Source organism: Aulonocara stuartgranti, assembly GCF_965226115.1.
Source record: "Aulonocara stuartgranti genome assembly, chromosome: 10".
Classification (NCBI taxonomy): Eukaryota; Metazoa; Chordata; class Actinopteri; order Cichliformes; family Cichlidae; genus Aulonocara; species Aulonocara stuartgranti.
The window spans coordinates 20,456,210-20,468,856 of NC_138946.1; the positions used below are offsets into that span (position 1 = coordinate 20,456,210).

The window sequence follows — 12,647 nt, forward strand, 5'->3', positions numbered from 1 at the left end:
AGAATGTCACTTAAAGTTCAGAAATTGTGCCATAAATTTTTTTTGGTGCTAAAAAAAATAATTATATAGGATATAAAATATTATATTCCACTAAATAACTTAGTGTAATTCAATTTTAAACCTTATAGCATCTAATAACTGGTCTTATGTGCTGTTCATGTGCTCATTAACGCACTCATGTTTGAAACCCCGCCTTCCAATACCACAGCCTTTTATTGGTTGACCTAGTGGGGTTGGCATGGAAACAAAGAATGAAGCATGCTAAATTAGGTTCTAAAGAGGCACGTAGCCTCTCCTGAGGCAGAAACAGACACACAAACACAGACACGCCACAGAAAGCCAGGTTGGCCTCGGTGCATTATGGCTGCTGTAGTTTGTGTTAAATAATTGGGGCGGGGGGGCCTGTCTTCAGAGATAGCGAGACTGTGTGCACGGAAACAGACAAAACAATCTGTATAAACACTGCGGAGACAGATCATACAACATAGCATAAAAGTATTTTCCACTAACACACACGCACACCGTTGTTGCGCGGTGCTCTCGGCTGTTATCTTTCTCACTTACAGTATGAAATCCAGACTGCTGGATAATCATGTGAATGGATGCTGACACAAAGCAGCATTCACGTACACAGGATCTCACCAGTGTTTTCCAGTGATGGAGAGCATAATGTCGTTATTACCTTGTGGCACAGTGCGAGCCTGCAACTCAATACCTCCTCAGACAGACGTGATTATAAATCTACAGACATTTATTTGAGTGTTTACATCTCAGTGTGCAGGTGTTATGCCAGGAAGCAAACATGTGTTGGCTCAGGGCCTTAGGGAGCAACTGTTCCTTTCTCAGGGAGACGTGTTGCCCTGGATAGCCTGCATCGACACCTGATGTGGTGCAATCCTCGTGTTTTTCTCTTCTCGGCCTGCGCCCTCTGGCTTTCAAAATCAAACAGAGGTCTTTTTGTGTCACCTCTGCAATCCTCATTTTGTAAATCAAAAGAACATTCAGGCTTTGCTCCCTCTTCGTAACGCAACAGTCCTCTTAACATCATCCCATGACTCAGATCAGTTTCCCATCCTTAACCTGGGGTTTTAACTTCATCTGCTATTAACCAGTCAAATTTTTCTTGCATTTTCTGTCTCCGTGCAACATTAATAAATGATCTTTGTTGCTCATTCCTCCTTTTTGTTTGGTAATAAAATTATCAGCAGTGATATTAAACTCCAAAGCAAATCATCGACTCAGTCAGAGTGGAATCATTCAGCATGTCCATTAGGTATGTTTTTACACTAAGAATAGCAATGACACACATTCCCAGACCCTTTTCCCTTTGATAATAAGGTAGGCTATGCATGTTAAGCGTTTTCCCTCGCAGCTGATTGGCCTGGCTCAGCTGGCATTCATGTGCTCACTATTCAGGTCAGTGAGCTTGGAGTGTGGATGACGCTGGAATGATGTGTCTGTGAGGACAAGCTGAGACTTGGCTGCATGTAAGATGGTGAAGATCAGTCAGGGAAAATATATAATATTACTCCTTCTCTTTGCTCTGATTCTTAGCCTTTACTTATATTTCAGATTTACATGTTCCTTCCATATAATCCGAGTTATTTGCAGGCATGTGTTCGTATCTCCCCATGTTAAAACTACAACAGTATGAAAAACGGTGTGCAGTTCACAACTTAGACAGATCCCACATGTTAGGTACTCATATTGTTTTATTGATTAAATAGGAAACAGGACAACATAGATGAGTCTCTACACAGAGATGCTGTTCTCATCAGAGTATAACTGGGACATGAATAAAGATGTGCCAGTTCATGAGCTGGAGATCTCATCCCACCATCCTTTCTGTCCACAATGCCATTTTTAATGGCTGCTCTCCACTGTCAATTTCATTGCGAGGAGTAATTTCCACTCTTTCAAACCACAGCCCCTCCCATAGTTCACAGTGAGATCTGAGTATGTTACATATGAGCAGGTGGACACACGGGCGCTGTACAGTTCAACATATTGTGCAAAAACTTCATGGCATGTTTTTTTTCTGCTACATACATCCAGAGAAAGGTGTGGAATGTAAAATTTGGTTGTTGCATTTATCTATAGAGCTCCTGCGGTTCATCTCCTGGCATAAATAAAAGGTAAAGGGATTGGTTATTATCAAAGAGACTTGCTGAAAAGAAAGACAAAAAAGACTTGAAGGTTCCTACAAAAAGTGGGAGTAACAAAAGTTAAAAGTACTGTAGAAAAGACTGAAAAAATTCTGACAGTCTGTAGGAAAAGCACCCTCAAAAAGGCACTCGCCCATGTTGTGTGAAAGGGTGTGTGTGTGTGTGAGAGAGAGAGAGACAGACTGTGTTCCTATGACCTTTTATCTCGCTCATCCTTTGTTACCGATGCTGCTTTGTGTTCAGGTGTGACCCCGAACCTTTCCTGAGTGCATGTCTAGGGTGGCTCAGCACCAAAGAGCCGGGCTTGTTGCTTCAGCTGCCCACGGGGATGTTTTGTGCTTGAGTGCTGTCAGTTTCCTTGACTCTGTTCTTGTTGCTTATGAAGTAGTGAAGCCAAGAGATGACAGAAAGACCAGCCAGGATTTACAGTATAGAATGCAAAGTTTAAAAAATCGTGATGTTGGAAAAAAGTTGCAGTCAGAGCAGTAATCTGCAGTCGACTGATTCAATCCACTGTCTTATTTCCTTATCTGGGCGCTGCCACCTGTGGCTGCAGGTTTAGTACCAGCTCTGCGGACAGGAACCTTGGACACGGGTATCTTAGTGCGAGGGGGTTCTTTAGTCTGAGGGACTTGGGAGGCAGAGTGAGTCTGTGCACCGTGCTTCACGGGGATCTTTGAATCACGCGCTGAACTGGTGAGAACTTTCTGGTGTTGGGGGTGCTGACTGTCCTCCTGGGTGTGTTTTGAGGTGGCTTCTGCAGCACTGATTTTATCTTTGTTTCCTGCATCATGTGAGTTAAAATGGGGTCTTTCTTCTTCTAGCACGGGTGTGGGCGGATTTCTGTTTGATTCCTCATCAGCATGTTGCTGGCTGTCCCGGACAGGTAGCCTGCCCACTCTGCTTCCTCCCACGACAGGGATTTTGCTCAGCCCTGATGCTTTGGCTTGTGTTCTCTTTTCTCTGGGGGGCTCTTGGAGGCTTGTTCGCGACTCCTTATGTGGTTCTTCGGTTTTACACGGTGCAGTCTTCACACCCTCCCCATTTGTGCCATTTGGACTAGCCAATTGGCTATCCACTGTTGCTAGTCCACTTCCACTAGACTTAGCAGAGGCTGGAGCTTCACTTGGCTGAGGTTTAGGGGTAGGAGGAAGAGAAGTGACAGGGCAAGGAGCACCAGGAGGTACAGGGTGGGCTTTTGGCTGAGAAACTGGAATCTGACCAGAAGTAGAAAGTGGTTTGGCTACAGAAATTGGGGCAGGAGAGTCAGAAGATACAGAAACTGGGATTTTAGCCAGGGCAGGTGGGGGTTTTGATTGAAAAACCTCCTGTTGGGCTGGAGCAGATGGATCTTTACATGCAGATGCTGGGATTTGAACAGGGGTGGGAGGGGGTTTGGATTGAGGGACTTCTTTTTGAGCTGGAGCGGCCAGATCTTTATATACAGTAACTGGGGGCTGAGCTGGGGCAGGAGGGGTTTTAGATTGAGGACCCTCCATCTGAGCTGGAGCAGGCTGATCTTTACAGACAGAAAGTGGGACTTGAACAGGGGCAGGAGGGGTTTTAGATTGGGAAATTTGCGGTTGAGCAGGAGCAGGTTGATCTTTAGATAAAGAAACTGGAATATGACCCAGAGCAGTAGATGCTGTAGAAACTGCTGCATGAGTAGCAAGTGCTGGAATTGGTGCGAGAGTAGGGGGCGTTTTATCTAACAAGACCGAGGCAGAGGTGGGTTTAGTCGCAGGAGGAAGCTTAGCTGAAGAAACTGAAGCTGGAGTTGTTATAGATGCAGGGCTGGGTTGGGTTTTAGCTGTGGGAGGACAGATATCAGGAGCAGTTACATGTGAGGGAGGGCTTTTATTTTGTTCTGTGAGGGTGGAGGTGAGTGTAGGCTTGAAAAGGGCCCCAGATGCAGAGGCTGAAGTTGCAGCTGATGTGGGAGCTGCTGTTTTAGAGAGAGTACCCGGGTCAGGAGAAGATGGTTTTGTTGTAACTGTGCAGGCTGGTGATGCTGTCACTGGGGTTTTAGAGTCTACTGTAACTGAGATTAGAGAAGGTTTGCAGGAAGTGCTAATTGAATTTGACTTAGCAGGGGGAGGCTGGGAGATAGCAACAGGGATGGGTGGGCTGTGGGTTATTGATGAGGGTTTGGTGGAGACGGGGGGTGAAGTAGCTACAAGACTGGGTTTACTTACAGAAGTAGTAGTTTGAGGAGGCAGTACAGTCTGTGAAGCCAGTTTGCTAGCTGTAGAGGTAAGAACTGGACTAAATGAGGGAGCCTTTACTACAGAGGCTGGGGTGTTTGGAGGAGCTGTGGTTGCTGTAGAGATGGACATCACTGTAGATTTACTTGTAATCACAAAGGAAGACGTTGGAGCTGAAAGGTTTGTTGAAGTTACAGGAAACGCTAAGGGTTTTGTTGTAGTTGGCGCCAGAGCTGTGATGGTTTTAGCGCTGACAGAAGGCTCAGAGGCTGGAGTAGAGTCTGAGCTCAGTTTGACTGAGGGAGTTGTCAGAGTGGAAGATTTGGTGAAAGTTGTGGGGGTGGTGCTTGGCTTGGAAATGGGAGAAGAGGTTGTAGTTGCCTTCGACAGTGCAGTAAAGGGTTGGGGTGAAGTGGCAGTGGGGACGGCTACATGAGAAGGTTTTGCTGTGGAAGCAGTGCTGACTTTTGTGGGACTCAGCGGAGAGGAGATAGTGGGTTTGGAGAAGGGAGATGTGGATGTTGGCGTGACCTCAGTCACCACAGCGCTGATAGCACTGCTCGCTTTCCCCCACTCTGCTTCCACATCAGCCATGATGTCCCCACCCCCTGTGATGGAGTCAAAAGTCAGGAGAGACGAGATGTCCGCAAGCAACGAGCTCAGGCTGGTGTCCCCGGGCACCAGTGGTGGCTCATGGGTGGGCGACGGCGCTACATTTTCATGAGTTTTACTCACATTGCTTGTTGTTACCTGGGAAGTTGCAGTCTCTGGTGGGGATGGGGTTGCACTGTCCAGAGTTGTTGCACTCTTGACGTGCTCACGCCTCTCTGTTTCAGGGCTGTCCAGAGAGCGAGGCTGGGATTTGGGTGTGAGGGTGAGGTCCTCTTTGATGATTTCAACACTGTTGGCACGGGATGACATGAGGAGCGGACTAGGAGGGAGTTCCTCCTTCTCCTCTTTATCTTTCGATTTGAACTTAACATTTCCAAAGAGACCCTTCAGCCCACGACGCTGGCGACCCACTGGCTGGGACACGGTGTGGACTCGGCGGTCCCCCACTCCCCTCCTGCCACCCCTCAGCAGTGACAGGAAGCTGAGAGACTTGGCTGAGCTGGCTGAAGAAACTGAGTTGCGAGCAGGGGCGGCAGCCAGAACGCCATCTTCGCCGAGTTGCTCCTCCTCTGCCTGCTCCTTCTCTGCCTCGCTCACCTCCTGTCCCTTTTCCTTGTCCGGCTCCTGCTCAGAATCTGGCGCAGGACTCTCTGATAATCCATCTAGTGTTTTGCTCCTGTGAACAGGTGACTTGTTGTTTCCATCTCCTTTGCTTCGAATAGAAAAGATGTTACCTGGCTTGCGTTTGCCAAACAGCTTGAATCCTTTTCTGATTTTTCCACTTGGCTGCGATTCACAAGGTGGGGGGTCCATGTTCTCCGTTTGTACGTCCATCTTCTCTCTGCGTCCCCCTTTTTGTTTTTGTATCCTCCTGTCAGCTGCTGCAGATTTTATTCCCCAGCCAGTGATGGAGCATTTATATCCAGACCTTTTTCTCCGTGTGTAGCCTTGCGCTACCTCCTCTGCTCTCAGTGTTTCTTTATCACTTGTCCGTATCCCTCCCTCCGTCTTTCTTTCCCATCCAGCCCTTTCTCCTCTATTTCTCCCTCAAAAGCCCCTCCCCTTTGGCTCATTTTTGTCTGGCTGCCCTCCCTGGTTGCCATAGCAACTGAGGGGCTAAGCAGCTTTCGTCAGCAATGCAGAGCCAGGGGCTGTCATCAACCCACCCTGAACATAGCTTTCTCTTCCTCTCTTCCTGTCTGATGACTCTGTTTATATAAACAGCAAAGACAAATGCTCCATTAATAGGGCCACATTTTCAATTCTCAATGATCTGGCTTTATATAAAACGTCTCATCCAGATTAGGGCAGCGCTACCTCTACATGCAGCCTAATAATTGGTTTGTGCTGTGGATTTGCCTTAATTCTAAATAAACTGGCCTCATTTCAATCATCTGCATCACCGCAACTCTCACCAGTCTGTTAAATGTGTCATGAAGCTGTGATTTATGAATAGAAATTGACGTCTATTAATAATAATAAAGAGCAATAATCTTAGAATATAATTAGCATATTATTTGCCTTTCTTTTTCTTTTCATCTAATGTGTTGGATATGTGTTCAAAAAGCATATTTGTAACACCTTTTAGAAAACATTGAACCAACTGTAAACCTTTTTTATTTTATTCATATTTTTTAGTGGTGGCTAATTTTTTAAGTTTTTTAAAATCCCACTGAAAACTCGGGCTTGTTGGTATGACCTTTTGAGCGTCTTGACAGAGTCACCACCAGATTTTTGAGATAGCGAGAAAAAGGGGGGCATTAAACTCTGTGAAGCAACTGCTAATTCAACATTTAAATCTGTGTGATGGCCCTGAGTTATATAGACCTGCATGCCTTTTCTAATTTGCAAATGATGTATATTTATGAGGGGGAACTTGTTATGTTTTAATTATCACCGGGTTAATGAATTTAGTTTGGGCGGGCAGAACTAGGGCGGCTCCTTGTGGCTGCTCGAGAAACAGCAGTAGAACGTACAGCAGCAAGTCTGAAAATAAAGCTGCTGTCTCATCCACATGCATTCTCTGGCCCGGATAAGTCTGTGTAAGTGGGTCAGCCTTCTTTGAAAAAATCTGGCTATTCTGAGCTGTGTTAAGATTCAGTGGGACGCTTAAAGATATATTCACTCAGGCTCACTCACTCAAAGGGAAGTATCTTAAATGCAGTGTTTGAAAAATTGTCATCGTCGTGAAAATGTCACTTAAATAGAGATGGTGTGACATCTGTTTTGCTCACAAGTACCTCTTTTCAAAGACAGTTTCATTAAAGTCTCTATTTTCTGCCTTAAGTCCTCAGTTTAGGTCTACGCAGACAGAAATGCAGAAATGAACTGAGTAATGCTTCAGCATTTATCTCCTTTGTTAAGCTAAAGGGGGAAAATAAACAAAAACATATGTCACTGTACACATCAAACACACGCAAACATTAGTTAACAAAATGAAAAAGTTGTTTTTATTCACTTCTCTCGAGGCCAATGTAAAACTCCCACCCTGTGCATTTGCCCCAGTGTGACAAAAAGCTCCAGTATTGTCTAAAAAAATGGTAAAACTTCTTTAAAAAAGAAACTGCATACAAAGATACACTGCATACATGTTTGCAGAGACTGATGACAAGAGAAGATTGATACTACTGACATTTCTTTATCATAAATGCGATATGAGGTGCATCTAATGGCCAAGAAAATGTCCTGCACAGCACTGTTTACATCTAATCATCTGCAAGAAACAACAATTCTACTATAAGTAATGTAAGTCAGTCAAATTAAGAGATTTTCCTTGTTGGTATTTCTGTCAGCATAACTTAAAACTTTCAGTACCCAGAATCTATCTATCTATTATCATGCATAAACATCAGAACTCAGAAAGAGATTGTACTTTTTCCATGGATATATGTCAAAGACAGGGCTGAAAGCAATGCAAAGGGTGCTTATGAATCCAGTAAAACGGAGGCATTTCTCTCTCCTTTCCTTAAATGACGTAAAATGTTAGACTACTTTATGATCTCTTAACTTACATAATCATTTACATAGTTAAAGAGCAGTGATACACAGTGATTCACTGTCCTTTTTTAGACATCATGCTCCATGAGAGTAGCCTCTGGCAGCGCTGTGGTGTTCTCTTCACTGTCATGTGTCTCAACTGCCTCATATGTGCGGCGGTACAAAAACCGATTGACCAGGGTGATGATGAACATCTCCATGATCAGTATCTGCTGATTAAGCACTGCGGGACACACACACACACACACACACACACACACACAAAAACAACAATAAATCAGTGTTGGGTAGTTTCATTTCACATCAGTTGTGCATATCTGAAAGGCGTTTAGAAATGTTTCTTACTGGTTCCACGGGCTTGAGAACTTAATGGAGGAGCACAGGCGATGTTTCCGTACAAGGCCACGATGTTAACGATCGATGTCTGCAGCTGGCTCAACACAAGTGTTAACTAAGGATAAAAACAATGTAACATTTACACAGTGGTCATGCTGATTGTGTAGCATGTCTACTAGGCTGATTTTCACTGAAAGTTGGTGGACAGGCTGGTGAAGCACAGGCAAAGGATAACTCCATTAAATCTTGGTGCATGTTCCAGTCATTTTCTTTAAATATACGATTTAGGTCATGGCTGTTGGTATTGCATTATTGGCTTTGGCATTTGCAAAATACTAAGTTCAGTTCAGTTTTACAGGGAGAAACGTCTGAACCAAAGTCAGGGAGAGGCAGCCGTCTGCCACGACTGTAAGGGAAAGAGTGGAAAGCAGAGGGCGATAGATCCAATGACACACATGGGAGAGAGCCAGATTTGAGAAATTATTACTAGTTAATTAACTGCAGTAGTGGTGTATGATCTACCCAAAAAACACCAGAGCCCCGTACTATGAAGCAAGTTCAGCATCCCCAGTGTAACTGTTCACCGAACCCTACATCAGCATTCAGGATAATTAGTCACGCAACGCTGGTTATGAGTTCAAGGGACGTTTAGGGAGCTGTTACACCATTTTCTGGAGAATGGATTGGTCATCAGGCAGTGATTTCATACCTGTTGATAGCTAATCTAGGACCTAAGCTGCTCTGAAGCCTTTTAGGTTCACGAGGTTGAGGTGATATACACAGGTAAGAAGTGAACCACCTTTGGAGTACGGAAAATCGAGGATTAACTCTGAAGTTATCCGAATAAGACAAACTCCCGCTTTGTAGTGCTGGTCTCTGGAGTTCAGTCAAATTTGTTGGTCACTTATGGGTTTTCTATGTTTTCACATTTTCAGCCTATCTGAGTTTTCACAATGTCAAAAGCATCCATGCTGGCATGGTATCCCTGTTCTCTGATAGAGGAAATTACCTTTTGATTTCTCTTCACAAATTGAGCGGATTAACTCATCACAAGAAAATTAGCTGTGTTAAGTCAGCTTCAGGAGTTACCCCCAACACATGTGAAGCACCTTAGCATCTGGTATTACAGCTGTTGACTCACTTGGTACATTGCATACTTTGGTATAATCCTGAGTGGGCGTAGATAGCGGTTCATGTTCATGAAGACAATGGCAACAGGCCAAAGGGAGATGATGGTTAGAACACCAACAAATAGGCTAATCCAAAGGGTTATACCATAGATTCCTAGCTGAAAAAAAAGAAACACACACACATTTATATGAATCTTATAGAAATATGTTTTAATTTAACGCACATCTATTTTAGTCCACTCAGATATGTAGAGAACCATTTCAAATACTTACATTAGTAGGATCATAGTTGCCATTGGTCCACAGTACTATAGACAGGACAGTGAACACCGTTTTCAGGATTGCATACTGAAGAGAGCCTAACTTCAGCAGGAATAACATTCGCCTGAACAAACCCAGTCCAGAGACAGACTAACATTACACATGTGTACCATGATAAGGTAATGTGCAGTCAATGCAGAATGACAGAATATATGATATGGAAATCTGACACAGGCTTGAGCTAGAGCCAGCGCAGTGATATGCAGACTCTCTTTACCTTGACATGGGGACGTCGGGTAAACATGGACAACAGCAGCAGCAGGGTCCTGTGCTGATCCAAAAGGGTTTACCAGAGAACTTCTCCAAAAAGGCATTGCTGCCACCCAACTCCTCAATCAACAGAAGCAAGATCTTGTAAATCACAACTGCAAAATAACTGTAAGGAAAGAGGTAACTCAACACACGTCTAAGATGTGCTGTTGTGTATTGTTAATTATGCAAATCTCATAAAATATCAAATGAACGTAACCATCACAGGTAGAAAAATTCAAAAATGTATTTATAGTAGTGTGAAATGTGTGCCTGATCTAACCTGCTATGTTTGTGCAGGCAGCTAAAAATTCACAGTGGACAACTTGACTGAAACAAAGACCAGCTGTTAGAGCCACCAGCTTATAAGCTGCAAGTTGGTGGTTTGAGTCCCTGTTCAGATGTTGGCATCTGCTGACTGTTTTTGTACAGAATGCCTCACCAAAGTAAGCATTAGAAACAACTTGCATGATGGTAAATATAGATATAGATATATATGTTGATGCCAGGTTAATGCAAAGTATCCAAAAGTTCCATGCATCCAAATCCAGAAATTGAAGAAATCTGACCTGCATGGGAGGCCAAGCTTTTAATGTCCCAAACAAACATTAGCTACGTTTTTTCAATTAGCATAAATGCAACCACCAAGCCCTTTTGAAATAAGTAATAACTCAGCCACAGTAAAACAAACAAACAAAAAAGGATTAGGCTAATGGCTGTTTCTCAAGAGCAGGCTCACATCAGAAATGTGACGTATGGTGCTGCATGTTCATCTGGTCTGGATTTGTCCTGTTGCCTCAGGGACAGGACAGCTGGCTGTTTTTAATGCATTTATAAATTCTGCATTAAATCAAAGATTCTTTCAAGCTAATGTGAGGCAATCTGAAATTTAAACTAAAAGCTGGTCTTTCAACAGGATAAAAATCTTTGCACACTAATACATCGACTAGGGAACAGATTAAAAACCCCAAAAGAAAGCAAGTGGGAAAGCCAAGTCGCAGCTCAGATTTCAATCTAACTTCCATGGAAGAAAAAGTCTGATGGAGACTAATTATGCCAAACACTATCAACAAGTTTCCAGTAAAGAGTTTACTTACTTTTCCCAAGGATCACATTAGATCAGCAGATACTTTTGTTGAACTAATGCTTGAAAAAAGTGTTTTAAAATGTTCAATTTTTCATATTTATCTGTTGGTGCCATTTCAGAGTGGATCAAATGGCTCAATGGCGTTTTCTTTTTCTCTGTTATTTTGTGCAAAGTGTGAGTTTTGACCCGTCATGTGTAATAATTCATTAAACTGTTAAACTGTAACAAAAAAAAAACCAAAAAACAAAAACAAAAACACTGACTACACTGGGAAATGTTTTGCAAGTGTAGTTAAAGGAAAACTCACCTGTTAGATGTCAGGTCTGTAATCATAAATGCCCTCGGGATCCACATAGCTAAGCATGACATGGTGGAAATGACCTGAAACGGTAAAATTGTTGTGTTTAAAAACATGCAGCTGCAACGCTTATAACGTTTGAAGACGTCTGTTAATGTACTGTGGCTTACTTTCTCCATTAACAAGTTGTTGAAACTTGTTAATGGTTGCAATCATATTTGTTTTACAATCAGTGGCATGTTATAAAACTTAAGCAGGCCTGAATACTCACTGGTGCTGCACCGTTTACCCAAATGACCAAGGTCTTCTTGGGGTAGGGTAGTTTTTTGTAAATATAGGCACACTGTTCCAGGTACACAAGCAGGGAGACACAGGACATCAAGGTGAGCATGAAGTACAGGCAATAGCCAAATGTATCTAGCTCTGATTAAAAAAGAACAATAGGAGACACATAGAAACAGCATGAATCAGACTTTCTTCAGGTTAAAATCTAAATGAATATAGTAGTGTGTATAACTTACGGTTGAGCATGTCAATAGCCAGCGGTCGACCCTTCAGACAAGCTGGATCAATGGTTCCATTTAGAGCTTCCATGGTAGGCAGACGCTTGTCTTAAAAAATAGACTAAAAATAGACTAACAAATATTAACAAGAGTAAAATTAAAAAAATATAAATAGTGTTGCAGTCATAAAAGTAAAACCTGCTTCCCCTTTACATTCCAGAGTCTTCAACACAGAGCTGAGTACCTAGCACTTAAGGGATTCTGAAGAAGTGAAGGTGGGATAAGAAGTGGCAGGCAACTTTATGAGAACGCATGAGCAACTGGTGATGCATTTATTCACAGGTTTAAGTGACTGTAATTAAAAAACACAAAGGTCAGAGTTTTAGTGAAAGGCTAAGATTCATTGTGCGTCAGGAAAAGTGAACTTTGGCAGGGTGTGTTATTTCCTTCTCAGTGCATAACATGAGCTGTGAGCTATAGTTTTTGATTCTCGGCTAATTTACAGTATTTCGACGTTAAACTATTGCTTTAAAGGTTAGCTTTCATTACTTCAGTCTCAGTTTGGCTTTCTGGTTTGAAAGTTTAGGCTCAGCTATGGTCAGGTATGTTACGCAGAAATCTATGAAGCCATAGGAACATTTTATCTGAGCTTCTATCCAGTGCTCCAAAATGCAAAGTGATTCTTTTTTAACCTTTTCCACAGTACTATATATAATACTACTAAAGAAAGCCAGTACGGCATGAA

General features: G+C 42.9%; 2 protein-coding genes across 2 annotated transcripts; both read right to left on the minus strand.

Annotated features, from left to right (window-relative positions):
• Positions 1–1,694: 1,694 nt before the first annotated feature.
• LOC309716283 (uncharacterized protein) lies at positions 1,695–6,675 on the minus strand. The gene has a single exon (XM_082550010.1). The coding sequence runs from the start codon at positions 5,813–5,815 to the stop codon at positions 2,684–2,686; it is 3,132 nt and encodes a 1,043-aa protein (XP_082406136.1). The 5' UTR covers positions 5,816–6,675; the 3' UTR covers positions 1,695–2,683.
• A 781-nt stretch (positions 6,676–7,456) lies between these two features.
• Positions 7,457–12,647, minus strand: LOC309716296 (organic solute transporter subunit alpha-like). The gene is made up of 8 exons (XM_082550034.1): positions 11,921–12,647; positions 11,671–11,822; positions 11,409–11,482; positions 9,983–10,141; positions 9,718–9,829; positions 9,456–9,602; positions 8,324–8,429; positions 7,457–8,201 (listed from the first exon to the last, which is right to left on the minus strand). The coding sequence occupies exons 1-8, from the start codon at positions 11,991–11,993 to the stop codon at positions 8,047–8,049; spliced, it is 978 nt and encodes a 325-aa protein (XP_082406160.1). The 5' UTR covers positions 11,994–12,647; the 3' UTR covers positions 7,457–8,046.

Coding starts and splice junctions, on each gene's coding strand:
- LOC309716283 (XM_082550010.1), bottom strand. CDS start 5,815: ATGGACGTACAAACGGAGAACATGGACCCCCCACCTTGTGAATCGCAG.
- LOC309716296 (XM_082550034.1), bottom strand. CDS start 11,993: ATGGAAGCTCTAAATGGAACCATTGATCCAGCTTGTCTGAAGGGTCGA. Junction 11,483..11,670: donor GGGTAAACGGTGCAGCACCA/GTGAGTATTCAG, acceptor TTACCGTTTCAG/GTCATTTCCACCATGTCATG. Junction 10,142..11,408: donor ACAGACCTGACATCTAACAG/GTGAGTTTTCCT, acceptor CTTTCCTTACAG/TTATTTTGCAGTTGTGATTT.